General features: G+C 44.5%; 1 protein-coding gene across 3 annotated transcripts; it reads right to left on the bottom strand.

Moving 5' to 3' along the window:
- Positions 1-1,122: 1,122 nt before the first annotated feature.
- On the bottom strand, positions 1,123-18,274 carry LOC112569905. 3 transcript variants are annotated; one of them, XM_025247979.1, is made up of 8 exons: positions 16,636-18,274; positions 13,921-14,107; positions 13,544-13,656; positions 10,856-10,941; positions 9,183-9,395; positions 8,304-8,330; positions 8,131-8,167; positions 1,123-1,794 (listed from the first exon to the last, which is right to left on the bottom strand). In XM_025247979.1, exons 1-7 carry the CDS (start codon positions 16,671-16,673, stop codon positions 8,142-8,144), a joined length of 690 nt encoding a protein of 229 aa, XP_025103764.1. In that variant the 5' UTR covers positions 16,674-18,274; the 3' UTR covers positions 1,123-1,794; positions 8,131-8,141. The 3 variants fall into 3 exon arrangements, with proteins under 3 accessions (XP_025103764.1, XP_025103765.1, XP_025103763.1); XM_025247980.1 differs by lacking the exon at positions 8,304-8,330 and having other exon boundaries at positions 16,636-18,264; XM_025247978.1 differs by lacking the exons at positions 8,131-8,167; positions 8,304-8,330 and having other exon boundaries at positions 16,636-18,269.
- Between the last annotated feature and the right edge of the window lie 886 nt (positions 18,275-19,160).

The raw sequence follows: 19,160 nt of genomic DNA, 5'->3' as shown, positions 1-19,160 counted from the left end.
GACATTGGCAACACCTTGATTTTCCTGTACAAAAGCATAACTGTTTTTATACAATATGGTCATTATGCGATAAACCCAAGTAACCTTCTTGTCATAGTCTAGAGCAAACAGTAACATTTCATAGGCTTTTTTAGGGAAACTGTTACATGGCATCTGTAGTATCTTGAGCCAGTGAGCAATACATCTAACATATGAATTAATATACAAGACATAGCGTCCACATTCACTATAGACCGATGTATTAGGAGTTTAATTCGTTACTTTGAGATATTTCTTCATAGTGAGCAAATAGATTTTTTTGATAATGCTATCTGCCATCAACCCCCAAATTTCAGAGCCATAAAGTAATATGGGTTGCACTTGCAAATCAAGCAGTTCAAAAAACAAAGCTGGGCTGCAATCAGTCCACAATACCCAGAGAATACTTATCACACAAAAACCGAGATTTAGAGGCAAGGTCTTCAAGAGCATGTGTAAAGACACGAGTGGACATAACTATACCAAGGTATCTGTACATATTAACAATTCAAAGTTGTTTATCATCATAGAATCACTTCTCTCTTTAAGCAATAAAACCACCATTTCTAAAAACAGCAATGCTTTATTTATCTATATTCACCACAAGGTCCAGATGTTTGGCAACTTGACACAATACATTAAGTTGATTCTGCAGACCCCCTCCGTATCGGACACTAATGCAATATTGTAGCAAACAATCAAATGAGACAAAAGCTGAATGCCATGAATACCTTTCTGTCGTATTTCATTAGCTAATTTATTGAAATGTGAATGGGAGATGAATAGTGCTGCAGCCTAAAGTGCATCTCTCATGCACAAACCTATGGTACTCTCTGAAATAGCATCGGTGTCCAAAGGGTCAAAATCTGTACTAAGAAGAGTCACTGGTAATTTCTTTAAATGTGTAATATATCAGAATTAAAATAAAATGAACTGTCATAGGGTTTTACAAAATAAACACCAAATGTTCACTGATGAAATGACTGACATGATATTCCATGATGCTCTGTGCAAGACCTACAATACATACAGCTCTTGAAATTTGATCTGTTGACTACTGATGCAATGCAGTACTACAAGAAAAAAAAAACAATGACAAAACTGTTGGGAGATATTTTTTTTATTAAAGGCAACATCTAGTAGCTGAATGTATGCACATTTTACAATAATAATAATAGAGAATGGCTAACCCCACCAACAAAGGCACATTCAAGGTGTCTACACGCGTGAAGTCACACAGACACTTATCAATAGACATCAAATGTGTCTTACTAATTCATTCAACATCACTCAAATCATAATTACTTATTCAGTCTCTCTCTCACACACATACTGTGGCGGAAACCATCAACGCTCAACCCTATAAACACATGTCCTGTCCAGCCAAGATTTGAACCTATGACACCTGTTTGTCACTGTCATGGTGACAGGCGATTTCAGCTTTGTACATACATTCCTTGAACACCAATGCTATTAAGTGCTAACATTTCAGACATTACTAATCTATTTATAATACAAAAACATTTATAAATTTAATGTCTTTACAATACTGATAAGGTAAAAATCAGGATATGTTACCAGTTTTAATGATGGCATGCAGACTTCATTCGTTTCATAAATAGTAAAATACTGATGAGCTATGAACTTGGTGATGAATCTCCTAAAGCCAGAATCTGTCTGGTACCACAGGTCTGAGGAGGAAGAGGTCGAAGGCTTAGCTGGTACAGGTGAGTCCAAGTGACATCATCCTAGCTTTCTGCCTGTAGCGGGCTGCCACTGGGGACAGAAAAGTCTTAGTTTGGTACCTCTTACACCATACACATGGGCTGTTCTGATGCCTCTTACACTGCGCACACAGTTGTACTAGTGATGCCTTTTACACGGTGTTCATCTCGGGGTGCAATTGTCTTACAGAGCTACACACAGGTTTTCTGCACCAAGCCTGGGAGCTAATTACAGATGGAAAGTCACCATTGGTCCTGTATCGTGCTGCGAGCTCTCAGCACGATACATGGTGTCAGAACTGGGATTATCATAATCACAGTGAATCAAGCAAGCTGCTGAATATGGCTCCGTTTAGAACGCCAGAACAATTCAATTTTTCCCAGCCAAACTTGTGGCCTGAGTGGAAACAACGATTTCAGCGTTTCAGATGTGCATCAAAACTAGACAAAGACGATGAAGCAGTTCAGGTCAGTGCCTTGATCTACACTATGGGCAACGACGCAGAACGCATTCTCACGTCGTTTTGGTCTGGATGCACGACAGCGGCAAGAATACGACACTGTTCTGGAAAAATTTGATGAGTACTTTGTGCCAAAAACGCAATATCATCCATGAGCGTGCACGATTTCACGCCAGAAATCAAAACCGGACGAAAGTATCGAAGAATACATTAGAGATTTATACGAGCTCGCTGCAAAGGCAGACGTAAGAGACAAAGATGAAAGCTATCAGAGATCGCCTCGTGTTAGGGATCCTCGACAGAGACTGTCCGAAAGATTACAATTAAAGGCAGATTTAACACTGCAAGACGCCATCTTGCAGGCAAGGCAATATGAGCAAGTGAAAGCACAGCTTTCTGACCAGCGTCGCACAAATGTGGACGCAGTGCAATTCAAGAAAGGTGCCTCTGGTGCTGCTCAGCAAGTCCATAGTCAGTGCAAAGGTGCAACTGGCAGTTCGCGCGGCTTCAGTGGTCGTCGTCGGTAGAGCAGAAAGAGTGACTTTGCATCGTCAGCAGTTAACGTGTCAAGCTGTACTCGTTGTGGCAGACGGCACGCTAGCACATGTGTGTGCCCAGCTCAGGAAGAAGTGTAACAAGTGTGGTAGGCTTGGACACTTTGCTACAGTGTGCAGAACAAAGTTAGTGCAGGCACTTGAAGAAAAAACAATAAAGGAACATTTTGTAGGACTTTTGTGCGTGACAGTAGAGAACCACCATGGACAACTGTATTACAGTTTGGCGGTTGTGATGTCAAGTTCAAAATTGACACAGGGGCAGATGTTTCTGTCATTTCATCTACACAGTACAAAAGTTTCACCATGTCCCAAGCTATTGAAGACCAATGTAGTGTTAAAGAGTGTAGAGGAGTCCTGAAGTTGTGATGGACAGTTCATTACTACACAAGAATTCATGACCAGCTTCATGTACTGAAAGTGTTTGTTGTGCAAGCAATCACTGAAATCTGCTTAGTAGAGAAGCAGCATCCAATTAGGTTTAGTGAAGAGGATAGAGGCTGTCAATGCCTTATTTGGAAAACTTGACAAGACACCTGTGCAGTGTCCTCCAGTCAAAATCATCTTGAAAGAAAACATTGAGCCATACAGTGTTCATGCAGCAAGGAGAATACAATACCATTGCTGGACAGGTCAAGGAAGAATTAAAAAGAATGCAGGAAACAGGGATTATAGAGGAAATAAAGCCAACAGATTGGTGCTCTCCCATTGTGCCAGTAATGAAGAAATAGGTAGCATACGTATTTGTGTTGATTACAAGAAGCTCAATACTGCAGTGAAGCGGGAGCAGTAATACCTTGCCAACACTGGAAGATATTTTACATAAGCTTTCTGGATCAGCAGTTTACAGCAAGCTGGATGCAACATCAGGTTTCTATCAGATTCCCTTGATCCAGATTCTGCAAAACTTACTACATTCATTGCTCCATGTGGGAGATATTTCTTCAAGAGATTACCATTTGGTATTTCATCAGCTCCAGAGATTTTTCAGAGGACCATGGAGACTATCCTAAAGGATGTACCCAACATAATCTGCTATTTGATGATATCCTTGTTTATAGTGAGAATGAACAAGCTCACGAGAAACATCTGGAGAGAGTCATGAAAACACTTGCCAGTGCTAACCTGAAACTCAACTATGAGAAATGTGAGCTCAGGAAGCATGAGATTGAATTTTTGGTCATAGAATCAGCAAGAATGGAATTTTCACCAGACCCAGAAAGGTTGAAGCAATAATCGCCATGCCAGATCCAACTAATGTACCCGAGTTAAGGAGGATGCTGGGCATGTGCAACTTCTTAGGCGGTATTTGCCAAGTCTGTCTACAGTACTTCAGCCATTGACGCAACTGCTGGGGAAGGATCGAGAGTGGAGTTGGGCTCAATGCAAGTCAAAGCAATGGCAGATGTGAAGAAACTGCTTACTTCAGCACCAACACTAGCATTCTACGATCCGGCAAAGCTTACAATTGTCAGCTCAGATGCCAGTAGTTATGGCATTGGTGTGTGTTGCTACAGCAGCATCCTGAAGGTTCTCAAAGCTGTGGCATATTGTTCAAGAACATTGACTGCTAGTGAATGCAGATATGCACAGATAGAGAAAGAAACACTGGCAGCAGTCTGGGCTTGTGAAAAGTTCAGCAGATACTTGATCGGTCTTGACAATGTTCGATTAGAGACTGATCACAAACCTATTGTGCCACTAATAAACAATCGTGACTTGCAAGATACTCCTATCAGATGCCAACGCATGTTGATGCGCCTCATGAGATTCAGCATCACCGCAGAGTATGTGCCAGGGAAGAAGCTTGTCATTGCAGATGTTCTATCCCGAAGTCCTCAGTTAACCACTGCTGAATCTGAAGTTATAACACTTTCAGAAGATGTTGAGGCATATTTGAGTAGTGTAGACATTTTCGTGGTCATCGGGTGCAGCTTCAGACAAGCGTCTGAAAGAGATTGCAGAAGAGACAAGAAAAGACAGACTGATTCAAGAAGCAATTCGCTACACTAATGAAGGCTGGCCAAAATACATTACAGATGTAGAAGATAATCTTCGTGACTATTATGCAGTGCGCATGGAACTTAGTGTGCACAATGGTCTCCTTACCAGAGGAACACGCATTGTTGTGCCAGCACCACTTCATGATGATATCCTGAAGAGGATACATGAAGGTCATTTAGGAATCACTAAGTGCAGAGATAGAGCAAAAGCAGCAGTTTTGGGCCAGTATTAATGGCAGGATTAAAAGAATTGTTGAGAATGCAGACATTGCCAGGAGAAGAAACCGACACAGAGCAAGGAACCTTTGATACCGACAGAATTACCACAGCGTGTATTCCAGAAGTGTGCAGCAGATTTGCTGGAATTCAAAGACAATCATACCTTGTGCTTGTAGATTATTATTCGCGCTTTATTGATCTTGCGCATATCAAGATTAGTACATCAGCAGAAGTTATCAAACTTCTGAAGAGCATGTTTGCACGCCAAGGAATCCCAGAATTCTTGTTACAGACAATGGAAGGCAATTCACATCTAGGAGTTCCAGAATTTGCAGTAAAGTGGGGATTTCAAACATGTTACCACAAGTCCACACTATCCACAAGCTAATGAGAGGCTGAAAGAGCAGTTCAAATTGCCAAAAAGATTCTGCAGCAAGATGAACCTGAATTAGCTCTATTGATATACAGAGACACTACTATTCTGCTACAGGATATAGTCCAGCAGAATTAGCCTGTGGAAGAAAAACTGAGAAACTACATTACCTACATTGCCTGAGAACCTTGAGTCAAGACATGTGATAAAAACAGCTGTAACAGCGAGCGATGCAAAAGCAAAGCAGTCTTACAAGAACTGTTTTGACAAGCGTCATGGAGCGCGACCGCTTGATGAACTGCTTCCAGGCGACACTGTATTGCAGAAGCTAGATGGTGAGAAGCACTGGGAAGACCAGCAGTCATTCTGCAGCAGTTGGCTCCAAGGTCATACATTGTACAAACTCCAAGAGGTAGTTTTCGACGCAACAGACGTTCATCTCAGAAGTCAAGAAACTTCGAGCCGGAGCAGTCCAGTTTCCAGACCCAGTTCCTGTCCAAAATGACTTTTCCCTGTTATACTTCCCAAGTCCCAGTGACAGGTGAACCAGAGACAGCGCTTCATGTCAGCGATCCGATTCAGTGTCCAGAATCGACGTCTAGTAAAGGTGGTCCTGCTACAGAAGCCAGACATAGTGCTACTCCAGATCCAGGAGATTCCCATCCCAGTAGCAGCTCTACACCTAGAATGACTCGTAGCGGCAGAATAATCACCCTGCCCACACGTTATAAAGACTGATTATGTATTGAACATTGATCAGAGAATAAACATTCTCCCCATCAAGTGAAGTATCTCAAGGGAGGGGAGATGTCATGATAAGAGTTATCCCGGGGGGACATCCGGGGCTTTATGTTGGATTTTAGTAATGTCAAGGTTGGCGAGCAGCCATATTGTCTTTAGTTGATTAAAGCTCGTTTGTCATCAAATCAACAGTGTCTGGTGTTGGTTGGCTGAGAGCTCGCAGCACGATACAGGTCCCTTACAACAAGTAACTACATGTACACCAATAACATTTGTATATTATAAGAGCAACAGAAGACCTCATCAGGTACGCACCCTGACTCATGGCGTGCCCCGATGCGGACCTATTACCTCCCGACCTGATCAAACGACCGGCTACACCGACCCCTTCGAGTGCCCCCCTCTCCTGGCACCTACACCTCGCACACGGCTGCAGCAAGCAACAGGTGACAGGCAGTACTCCTCTCTCCCCTCCAATCCAAATCAAAGGGTTGCTACGTTTAGGTACCTTGGTACAGTGATAGACGGAAGGCTCTCCTCTAGCAAACACGGGAACCAAGTGTACAGTCTGCGCCTTTTGAGGAAACTCCGCAGCTTCAACGTCAGCTGGAGACAGTTTACAGGTCTCTTGTTGACAGTATCCTCACATTTAACATCCCCGCGTGGTATGATCACCTCCTCGTCAAAGACTAGTCTGGCCAGTCATCCACCAGGTACATAAAATAATTGGTACATCCCAGCTGCCACTGTCTGACTTGTACCTTCATGCAGTCAGATGACACATAACATCGTCAGACCAAACACACCCTCTCCATCACAGCTTTCAGCTGTTGCCCTCGAGCAGGCGCTACAAAGTGCTACGTGCGCGAAAAACTGCCTGCCAGAGGTCCTTGGTGCCAGGAGCCATTACCATCCTGAATAAAAGCTTTTATTGCCTAGGCACAAAGACTTGCAGGTCTACATCACCTGGCATTGTCCTTAGGAAGTTCACATGTATGTATGAGGTGTAGCTGTGTGTGTGTTTTGAATGTCTCAGTATGTATGTTTGCCCATTATGTTGCATATATAATGCTAATATTATGTTTGTTATGCTCACATTATGTTTGTATATGTGGTTGGGTTGTGAGCAAAGGAAAAATTTCTGTCTTGGACTTCCTCGGAGAGACAATAAAGTTTAATTTGATTTGAAAGTCAGTAACATGGTAGTACTGCAGGTGTTACAGCTAGACACACACTGCTATCTACAGGTGTTATAGCAAGACTCACACTGCCATATACAGATGGCAGTACTGCAGGTGTTACAGCTAGACACACACTGCTATCTACAGGTGTTATAGCAAGACTCACACTGCCATATACAGATGGCAGTACTGCAGGTGTTACAGCTAGACACACACTGCTATCTACAGGTGTTATAGCAAGACTCACACTGCCATATACAGATGGTAGTACTGCAGGTGTTACAGCTAGACACACATTGCTATCTACAGGTGTTATAGCAAGACTCACACTGCCATATACAGATGGCAGTACTGCAGGTGTTACAGCTAGACACACACTGCTATCTACAGGTGTTATAGCAAGACTCACACTGCCATATACAGATGGTAGTACGGCAGGTGTTAGACATACCAATGTCACCAGTATGCAGGTGCTGGGCTTAGTGAACTTTAAGCAGGAGAAGTGGTCAGTTACATGTGTTACACTTATACCCATCATTTATGCAGGGGTTTATCACCAACGCTGGGCTCAAAGTACTGTTATACATACATGGTAGTACTGCAGGTGTTATGTTATTTATATACAGATGCATGAGTACACACTTTTTACAAGGAAGGCACCAAATGCATCTCCATTGACATAACAGGCATGTTATGGACATGTACAAGGAGAGAGACCAGCACCTATATGCCCTGGGTTTAGCTGATAACAACCTCCAAGAGATGCAGAGAATGGCCAATCAAAAATTGCAAGAGAAAGAATGGGATTATAGAATGGTACAACAAAAGAATTATTTGATACAATGCTGCAGCATACCCCAAGTGTCTTTACCAGTCATCATGGGAGGTGTAATCTGTGGGCAAAGCATGTAAACAAAGTGGTTATGTCACAAAATATGGCAGCATAAGTAAACAAGAAATAAATGGCATGGACTGAAAGATGATAAAAGCATACGTAATGTAAACGAGGAAAGTTTTAAGTATATTTACTAGCGCTGCGGTGGGAAAACACTGCACCTGGTTAAAAAGACAGAGGAATCATTAAAGAAATAATGCATGAAGAGGCCAAATCACTGCTACATGATCTTGTACAAGGTGATGATATAATAAGGTACAACAAATCACTGCAGTTAGAATTTGTAAGAATAAATGTGGCCAGATGGAGGTAGTTCCTGCCTTAATCATGGGTGCACCTGTAGATGTCTCGCGATGAGTAACAGTTTTTGTAAAGGAGATCACAGACAACAGTGGTGACATGCTCCACATCATAAAATCACATCACAAAGTTTAGAATGATTGTACATACTCCTAAAGTCTAGAGATGTTACATGTACACATACTGCTAAAGTCTAGAGATGTTACATGTTCACATACAACCAAAGTTTAGAAGACATCATTTTTTCTTTGACTGGTACTTGGTGACAAAGAGTCCACCGGAACAGATTGTTGTCAGGACAAACTGGATAGACTAAACGGCTGACAAACCCTTGACTAAGACCTATTGTGAGCAGTGGTCAGCAGGCTCTTCACAGAACCTGTCTGCTCTTTTCCGTTTGCCACCTAGTGCTTGCACTGTCCACCTCCAGGACAGAGTGTCGGCCCTGCTTCCCTTTTGCGAGAATGGGGTAGGTAGTCCCACGAGGGTGCGTTAGAGTTATGGTTAGTCATTAGTTGTGGGGTCTATGTACGTTGTGATCAGCGTCCTCAGGCACTTGATCTCCAATGCCTGCAAGCGGAGTCCACGCCTACCATCCGTGAAGTATGATGGGAAGTAGGAAGAACTTGTCCATGATACACGTTACCTGTACACACAAAGGACGACTACAAGGGACACAAGGTGTACAGTTGTACACACACCAAGCAACTTACAGTCGATGGGTTTGGGTTCCTGTGGCCAGTACTTGAAGCCACAGCGAGCTCGCTGACTGTAGGCGCTGTCTCGCTCCACTGAACGACGTGTCGGGGGCGAGCTGCTCGACTTTTGTAGGGGCACGAGACGGGGCGTGACGTAGAACGAAGAGCTGGGTGGCTCCAGAGTGCTCTCCGGGGGGTAGAAGAAGTTCTCTTCTGACTTGACATTGCCTGTCACATGTGATATTGCTTGCAGCACGGTAATATCTATATATACATCACACAATACCCAATGGTTAACGACTTTGATAGCAACTACTCGATCACTAATAAAATCCGTGGTAGATGCATAAATAATCATCAATTAAAAATAACGGCAAACAACCTCACTACCAATTGAGAAACAGACTGGCTCAGCCGACGAAGGGAAGGTTGAAAAGGGGAAGTTTCATCCACCAGGCTAGGATCCTTGAACGAAAACACCGAGACATCTTGGAACACGACCTCAGAGAGATCCCCCTGTGCCGGACAAACCCAGCATGGAATGAAACTGCTTTCCCCCTGATTCACTGCAGCATCCCTGGTGTCAGCAAGAAAGACTCCCTAGACGCTGTGAAGAAGTCCTGTACTATGGAGTATATCCACAACAACTTCCCACAAGATCAATGGACTCACGTGTTCACTGACGGGTCAGCCGAACAAGCCGTGAAAAATGGTGGCGCCGGAATTTACATCAGGTACCCAGGAGGAAGAGAAGACCGTCTTTCTCTCGCAACCGGCCTCTACTCCACCAACTTCAAGGCTGAAGCAGTTGCCATTCAGACCGGTGCCACCCACGTTGAAAACAGTCCAGACACCTCCAACAACGTCGTCTTCTTTACGGACGCACTGTCTGTTCTGCAGGCCTTACAGACTGCCAGAGACAAGAAACTGAACGACCTGTCCACTGCTCTCTCCTCCTTATGCGGAGATTGCACAGTCGTCTTACAGTGGATTCCCTCCCACTGTGGGGTTTTTGGCAACGAAGCCGCAGACACTCTTGCCAAGGAAGGATCCAAAAAAGAGCAGCAAGACAGGTCCACCACCTACAGTGAAGTCAAATCCATCATCAAGGCCAAACAGCACAACAAGTGGCTGCAGCAGCACCCACGTTTCAACCGAAACGACCCATACTACCTGCTTACAAGAGCTGAGCAGGTCGTTATTTTCAGGCTGAGGACAGGCCACAACCGTCTCAATCACCACCTTTACACCAAGCTCCGAATCGGCCAGACAGACCAGTGCCCGTGCCAGACAGGCAGTCAGACAACAGCACATCTACTGCAAGAATGCCCCATGCACGAAGAACTCAGGCACCGCATTTGGACCTATGAGACGCCAGTATTGAGGAAGCTACACGGCAGCCTGGAGGACCTGCGGCGCACAGCATCATTTGTGCAGGAGGCAGGCGTGTCCATTTGAGTGAACGACGAAGAAGAAGAAGATATTGCTTGCAGCACGGTAATATCTATATATACATCACACAATACCCAATGGTTAACGACTTTGATAGCAACTACTCGATCACTAATAAAATCCGTGGTAGATGCATAAATAATCATCAATTAAAAATAACGGCAAACAACCTCACTACCAATTAAACAGAAGCCAGATTTAAACCCTCATCAATAAAACAGTAAATGCAGACTCACCATCAATGAAAGCAAAATGGCTTCCGACGCTGTTAACGCAGGCCTTGATATGTCGCCAGGGTCCCCCCAACCGTCCTTCCCGATAGCTGCACGTAGAATGGTCACGTGATTACCAACATCTACAAACACTATCAAGGACAACGCCAAAGGTGAAGAAGTCAAGGACGGCGAGACAGACGGGAGGAAGGATGAGATGCTTAGGGCAAGACAGACGAGAGGAAGGATGAGGTGCGCAGTAGGACAGCCGCTGATCCCAGGAGAGACGTCAGACAGTCGTCCCATGACCGGCAGCTGTCGTTGGGGGATCACATGGATAGACTGGCAGCTGTCGTTGGGGGATCACATGGATAGACTGGCAGCTGTCGTTGGGGGATCACATGGATAGACTGGCAGCTGTCGTTGGGGGATCACATGGATAGACTGGCACCTGTCGTTGGGGGAATCACATGGATAGACAAGCAGCTGACAGGCCGCCATCTTGTCTACTGTGGGCGACAGTCAGCAGGTCCTGTACAGGACGACCAGTCCAGTCTTTGACCTCCGTAAGTCAGTTCTTCCTCTGACCACCGCGGCGTCCACTACTATCCAAGGTAACTTGAAGGACATGCAGTCTTCGACAGGGTGTCGTGCCAGGTCACGTGGCCTAAGAAGAGAGTCGCCGAAAGCAAGCAGGGGCCCCGGGGTAGACGACCTCTCGAGCCCCTTGTAATTGTAATCATAAATTATTTTCCCATTATTTAATTTAATATGCTTACAATTCTATTGTCAATATCCACATTTCATTCAGTAACGTAATATAGACTTCAAACATTAGGACAAGTGCACTAGGACATACAGCACTACTTGAACATAGAGTTGTTTACACGTGAGTGGTTAGTAAATAGGGAAAACTGACATCAAAGGATCAAACCTGTAGTACCTTGCTCCATAGAAACAATCCCCAGAGTAAGGAATGCTACGTCATCCTTAACAAGACAAGGAAAAATGAAAAAAAAAATCCACTGACCAAGGCCAGGACCCCTTCACAGCCTCGGGCCCGGGTACACCAGACCCTGCCCTCCAACCGACGTCCCCCTCTCGTCAGGGCTGCTAAAGAAGACCAGCTTACGACACTCGACTGCTGCTGTAGAGGTTCCTGGTGTATCTCGAGTGAGGCAACCGTGCTTCTTTCAAAGTCGTTGGTTTCCTGTTTTCTGTATGAGATCCGTAGCAGCCTCCTCAGGCACTTGGTCTCGACTACCTGGATTCTCCTTTCTGTCTCGGCGAGCGGAGTCCACGTGTCCACATCCGTAAAGCAGGATGGACACTACCAGGGATTTGTACAGCTTGTAGTTGGTAGTGAACCTTATCTTATGGCTATACAGTCTAGCCATTGCTGCTGTTGTTGTCGGATCCTGATGTGGATATCTGGCGAGGAGCTGCCGTCCTCTGAGAAGGTGGCTCCCAAGTATTGGAAGCTGCTGATCTCTTTGAGCCTGTACCTCGTTCATAGAGATCTCTGCTTTGTCACTGCCACTGACCATAACTTTGCTCTTTTAAGTGCTGGTCTCCATTCCATATTCATTTGATTTGTCTGTCAGTCTGTTGGTGAGACAGGAGAGAGGTCTTCCAGTTCTTTGTTAGTGCCCGCTAACAGGTCTGTCGTCTGTGAAGCGTAGGTTGTAGATCGGTCTTCCACTAATTGAGATGAAGTATGGTGGTCTTGAACATCTTCCAGCATGATGTTCTCCGAGATATTAAACAGCACCGGTGATACATCCTTGATGTACGCCTACTGTGGTAAACTCCTATTTGGTTGTTCAGCAGCACTGTACTCGTGGAGCTGTTACAGCGCTTCTACCACCTGAACAAGGCCTTCTTAGAAAGTGATTTTTCGCATCACATGCCATACCCCTCGTGCCAGACACTGTCGGATGCCTTTTTAAAGTCAATAGAGTGGTAGAGGTTCCGCTGATACCGAAGATGCTTTTCTATGAGAACTGAAGATCTGCTCCACTTTTCGTCTATCTAGTCTGAAGCCAGCCTGTTCTTCCACTAACTGTTCCTCCGCAGTGGTGCTGATGCGGTTCTTAATGACCTTTAGGGTGACTTTTCTTGGGTGGCTGATAAGGCTTATGGTCCTTAGTTCTGTTTGCTGTTTCCTTTTTCTTGGGAGGGGCATGACTAGTGACTATGAACATTCTTTGGGCTATTTCTTTGCGTTCCCAGACTCGTTGGCCCTGTACGTCCCTGGGTCTTCAGCTGCAAGTTGTATAGACATGGTCTGTATGGCCAAACGCAACAGGCAGAGCAAAGCGGGATGGACGGCTGGCAGTTGCGAGTGTATTCCTTGATCACAGACGGCTCGCCAGCACACTTACATTTAAATGCTGCTGTACAGTGTGTCGGCTTGCACGAGCGTGTGTATCGTCTCTCAGTATACAGGAACCCGTTAGTCTGCTTTACCCTCTTAAAATATATCCACAGGTTCTTTGAATGGAAAGGCGATGCACATGCTCATTCAGCTCAGCCTCGGCCCTTAGTTACATCTTTATCTTGTGTGTGATAATGTAGACAATCCATGAACTAATCAATTCAAAGTACCAAATCCCGATTATGATTTTAGTGTGTGTGAGAGAGAGAGAGAAGGAGAGAGAGAAAGAGAGAGAAAGAGAGAGAAAGAGCGGGTGTGGAAGTGTGTTCACTTACACAGGCATGAGGGGGCGCGGTGGATTCCTTCGCCACTGGCGGTAGTAGTATTGTCTGTTGACAGGGTCCATAGGACACGTGTAAGGATTGTCAGGAGCACCAGTGTCATTGACCTGCCACACACCAAGTACCCGACACATAGCACCCGAAACACGTTATGTACCGACACAAAGCATGCACCAGACAGAATGTGCCCGACAGTCAGGACAAAAACTACATTCAAGACACGGTTTTGTTGGACTCATGAAGGTTTTTTGTCTGTGAGTCGGGCAAATGAGTAAAGTACAGTTCTAAGCTATGGTCGCAAGCACGTCAATCCTTGGTCTCGGTTGTCCGTGTTTAATGTCTGAAGGCGAATGAGGAGGACGTCCACCAACCTGACGTGGCCACCCCATGTCGGTGTCAGCGCCAGGCAGGGTCAAGGGCGTGCGCGAGCGAGGTCGAGACACGTACTGCTCGCCACGTGGTGACCATGGAGGGGATGGGGATCGAAACACACCTGTGGGTGTCCGGCGTAGCGACAACGGTGTGAAGGGCAGCCCTTGCACATCATCATCAAGTTCGCTGCAATATACAACATTAGGTCCTCATCGACTTTCCTCCAAAATAATTACATAATCTGGTTCACTGCAATATACGACATTAGGTCCTCATGTATCTTCTACAAACGTGCAACTTCGCTCTACACCATGTAGACTTACTCTACAGCATGTGAACTTACTCTACACCATGTGGATTTGCTCCTCATTGTTAATTAGTTGGGTCTCAGAGCCACATGCCAGTAGCCTGTATTGACTATTATCATGGTCAGGCCAGTTCTTAGCCCCCGCGGGGCCCGAGGCAAAGGGCATGTGCGGGGCCCTCACGCCACGATCACACGGTTTTAGTTGAGATCTAAAGTCACATATCAATCAAAAGCGCGGGGCCCCTTGAAGCGCGGGGCCCTAGGCAGATGCCTCGTCCGCCTGCCCCTAAGCACGGCCCTGATCATGGTGAACAACAAGAAGTGAAAACTGCTACCAGTCTGTAGCTACTGTGCTTATATGATATCTCACAATAGCTCTAACCCACTGAATTACAGATACAGATTCCTCACAATGTTATAGTGACAAGTCTGTAGTCTATAGCTGCTGTGTTGTGTTGAGACAGTCTGATACCTCACAATGTTATAGTGACAAGTCTGTAGTCTATAGCTGCTGTGTTGTGTTGAGACAGTCTGATACCTCACAATGTTATAGTGACAAGTCTGTAGTCTATAGCTGCTGTGTTGTGTTGAGACAGTCTGATACCTCACAATGATATAGTGACAAGTCTGTAGTCTATAGCTGCTGTTGATACAGTCTGATACCTCACAATGATATAGTGACAAGTCTGTAGTCTATAGCTGCTGTTGATACAGTCTGATACCTCACAATGTTATAGTGACAAGTCTGTAGTCTATAGCTGCTGTTGATACAGTCTGATACCTCACAATGTTATAGTGACAAGTCTGTAGTCTATAGCTGCTGTTGATACAGTCTGATTCCTCACAATGTTATAGTGACAAGTCTGTAGTCTATAGCTGCTATTGATACAGTCTGATACCTCACAATGTTATAGTGACAAGTCTGTAGTCTATAGCTGCTGTTGATACAGTCTGATACCTCACAATGTTATAGTGACAAGTCTGTAGTCTATAGCTGCTGTTGATACAGTCTGATACCTCACAATGTTATAGTGACAAGTCTGTAGTCTATAGCTGCTGTGTTGTGTTGATACAGTCTGATACCTCACAATGTTATAGTGACAAGTCTGTAGTCTATAGCTGCTGTTGATACAGTCTGATACCTCACAATGTTATAGTGACAAGTCTGTAGTCTATATGTTGATACAGTCTGATACCTCACAATGTTATAGTGACAAGTCTGTAGTCTATAGCTGCTGTTGATACAGTCTGATACCTCACAATGTTATAGTGACAAGTCTGTAGTCTATATTGATACAGTCTGATACCTCACAATGTTATAGTGACAAGTCTGTAGTCTATAGCTGCTGTGTTGTGTTGATACAGTCTGATACCTCACAATGTTATAGTGACAAGTCTGTAGTCTATAGCTGCTGTGTTGTGTTGATACAGTCTGATACCTCACAATGTTATAGTGACAAGTCTGTAGTCTATAGCTGCTGTGTTGTGTTGATACAGTCTGATACCTCACAATGTTATAGTGACAAGTCTGTAGTCTATAGCTGCTGTGTTGTGTTGATACAGTCTGATACCTCACAATGTTATAGTGACAAGTCTGTAGTCTATAGCTGCTGTTGATACAGTCTGATACCTCACAATGATGACAAGTGACAAGTCTGTAGCCTATAGCTGCTGTTGATACAGTCTGATACCTCACAATGTTATAGTGACAAGTCTGTAGCCTATAGCTGCTGTTGATACAGTCTGATGAAATCAGAGGTCTCCCACATTTCATTTCTAGATTTGTGGTCAAGGTAGATATATAGAGCTAACGTATTTTTGGATACAAGCTGTTTCTGTACAAACGGCGTAGGAGAATAAAATATTTTCATTATTATATCTGGTCAACCCTGACAGCAATAAAAATATAAACAAATTTTCTACTACCTTATTACAGCATTTTTTGTCTGGACCCGGAAAAATAGCAAGCACTATACTAAGAGTAATAGTAAATAACAAAGTTAATTTCTTTATCGCAATATCGCGGTGAGCAGGCAAGCCCACTGTGCTGGCACGAAACAGTCCCAAACAACAATGTGAACACGTATTGTGTCAGTTATAAAGGGGAATCACTACAGACTTGACGGTGACAATACATTGCCACAAATATCCAGAAAACAAGGGTTAGTGTCAGTGATGCCAGGAATATATTGACCAATGGCATCACATTAAACAGCAAAATGGTGGTCACTATAAAAATATAAATGTTAGAGTTTATGACAGCAGATGTTAGCAAAACATAACACAAACACACACACACACACACACACAACACACACACACACACACACACACACGGGTGCACTGAGATGTGTCACACATGATGCATCAGGTGGCTCACTAACACCGTAGGTACCAATGGACTCACTCGTCATAGAAGTCGTAGGAAGTCTTGGCTCTGTACATCTTGTTTGTACACCTCTGTGCAACTCTCTCCCCTTGACAGGGCTCTTGATACCTGTTCCTAGAGAAATCCGACACCTTGTCCACGGTACTTTGAAATCTGACCTACAGTACTCCTTGTCTTGAGCACCTACACCTTGTCCACAATACTGTGCACACGAACAGTTCGGTCGGGTGCCGGACCCTGCAGTCGTTGTGGACGTTTGCGTCGTCGCGTAACAACAATGCAGACTTCCGTTGCCAGACGACCGTCTTTTACTCCTGGTACACCCGAGGGTGAGTGAGTACTGGCTGAAAGGGCAAGCTGATTGAATTATTATCAGCACATTTATCTTGCGTGCACCGACCAATAGCCGGGACTTTGCCTCTGACCCCAAAAAGGCCAGAAAAGCGGGAAACATGGACGGGTAGGAGGGTCGTTGAATGGACTGACCACAGTACAGCGTCTGTTTCGTCACCTTTATGGAAATGTCAGGCTCGTCAACAAGGTGAGCCGTCAGGTCGCTTTCAACTGTACCTGGATACAGACAAGGTGACAGGCTCTGGCATGTCTCACACCCGGACTGTCAGCAAACAAGAAGAAAAGAGAGAGGGGAACCCTGAGCGTACACCTGGGGGAGATGGAGGGTGGGGTGTGTAGGGCACGCAGGGCTACAAAGACCAAGAGTGTAGAGTAGGTACACATGAAGAGTGTAGAGTAGGTACACAATAAGACTGGAACACTGCCAGTGCCCTCAAGCTTCTGAACACTGGGACCACCACATTTGCCGTGTCTCAAAGACAAGCGTAACCAAGATAGGGCTACTCAGTCCTACATATATCTTCAGTGCAGTCAAGGTATATGGCTTCTCAGTCCTACAAACATCTTGTCTACTTAACTAAGCGACACAGACATCACTGATTTATTGGCAAGTATGTCCTCTCACAAAGCAACTACCGGACCCTTTATTTTAGAGTGGTGAATGACCTTGCAATCTACAGTAATTCCGTCTGTTGTCTCATGAAGACGAAGCCTTGTGATCTGTCTGACAACACTTGACAGTCCAGCAGACATTATCTTCTGGACGACCAGACTGCGAAAGCTGCAAATACAGACCGCAAACAATTTGTTGTTCAGCAACGGCACACAAAGCAGTTGAAATTACACTTGTCAGTGTCCTCCTCTCTCTGATTGCACAGAAACGACACAAAGTTAATTCACAACTGATAGCAACAGAATTAATTAACGATGAAGAAGCATCATCAACTTCAACTCAGTAATGCAAGGAGTACAAACCATGTTAACCGCGATAATAGAATTAGCTAGCAATATTGAAGTGGGGGGGGGAGTCATGTTACCACAATACGACTCGCTAGCACCGCGCTAATTAAATTAGCTCGTAATCAACAAGGGCAGGGCACTTCAATCTCTCATCTCAATAATGCAAGAGGTGAGGGCAATGTTAATTACGACACAGAAGCTACCGAAAGACAAGGAATCTTGTCTCTGGTACTCGAGGCCTGTATTTAGAGGATGGGTTACTTTCAGCTGCGTGCTGTTTCACAACCAACCACTCTCTGACTCTCCACACACACAAGCTTTAAACCAGTTTGTGCTGCAAGAAAACTAGAGAGAAAAATGTGGCACTTGCTGTTCACAGTGACAATAATGACGACAAGTCACGAGACCCCAGTGCCATGCTTGGCTGACCATATGGTTACGGACCACTTCCAGAACGAGGCCAAAGCACAGATATGCTTCCGGTTTAACTGTCGACATCAAGAAGAAAAAGAAGAGCAGACGATGCGAACTCTCGTACTGAGGGAGGTACAAAAGCTCAAGCATTATGTCTGTTGTCTTTTGATGATGATGATGTCGATTTGTAATGCGCAGGTATCCATTCAGAAGAATGCTCATTGCGCAGAAAAAACAAAAGAAGAAAAAATAAAGTGAACAAATATATAAAACACCAGGAAAGTAAAAAAAATATAGACTCCAATTCGTGGGGAAAGTGGAGGTCAAGCACGTTTGTCCCTAATCCACCAAAAGAGAAAGAAATAAAAAGTAACTATAAAGTTACAAATTTATTACAAGTCTGTTGTTGAATTTTATCGTAGTTTGGAATATTCTATTGTTAAATGGTTGACCGAGAACTGACGGCCGACAAGTTGGCGAGACGCACACTAGTATAATCTTCGGGCAGCCATGCAGGTAGCAGTGCAGAGATACTATACATCCGTGCTTCTATAATCTGTGGGCTGCGTTGGTCTCAGCAGCCAGGTAGCAGTGCAGAGATACACGTATATGTGCTTAGAGCGAGCCCAGGTTTTCATCTCATCTCGAAAGGCGTGTGAGAGTTTGTATTGCAAAGATGTTTGCAAACGGAATTATGCACTAAGACTTTGGAAATTTGAGGACATCAAACATCTTCACAACGACAGTCAATATAAATGTTACAGTCCTACTGCATTTACAGTTTGTTGGTTTGTTGGTGTTTAATGCCGTGCCAG

This window comes from Pomacea canaliculata, linkage group LG8, assembly GCF_003073045.1.
Source record: "Pomacea canaliculata isolate SZHN2017 linkage group LG8, ASM307304v1, whole genome shotgun sequence".
Lineage (NCBI taxonomy): Eukaryota > Metazoa > Mollusca > Gastropoda > Architaenioglossa > Ampullariidae > Pomacea > Pomacea canaliculata.
This window is presented reverse-complemented; position numbering and strand designations above follow the sequence as displayed.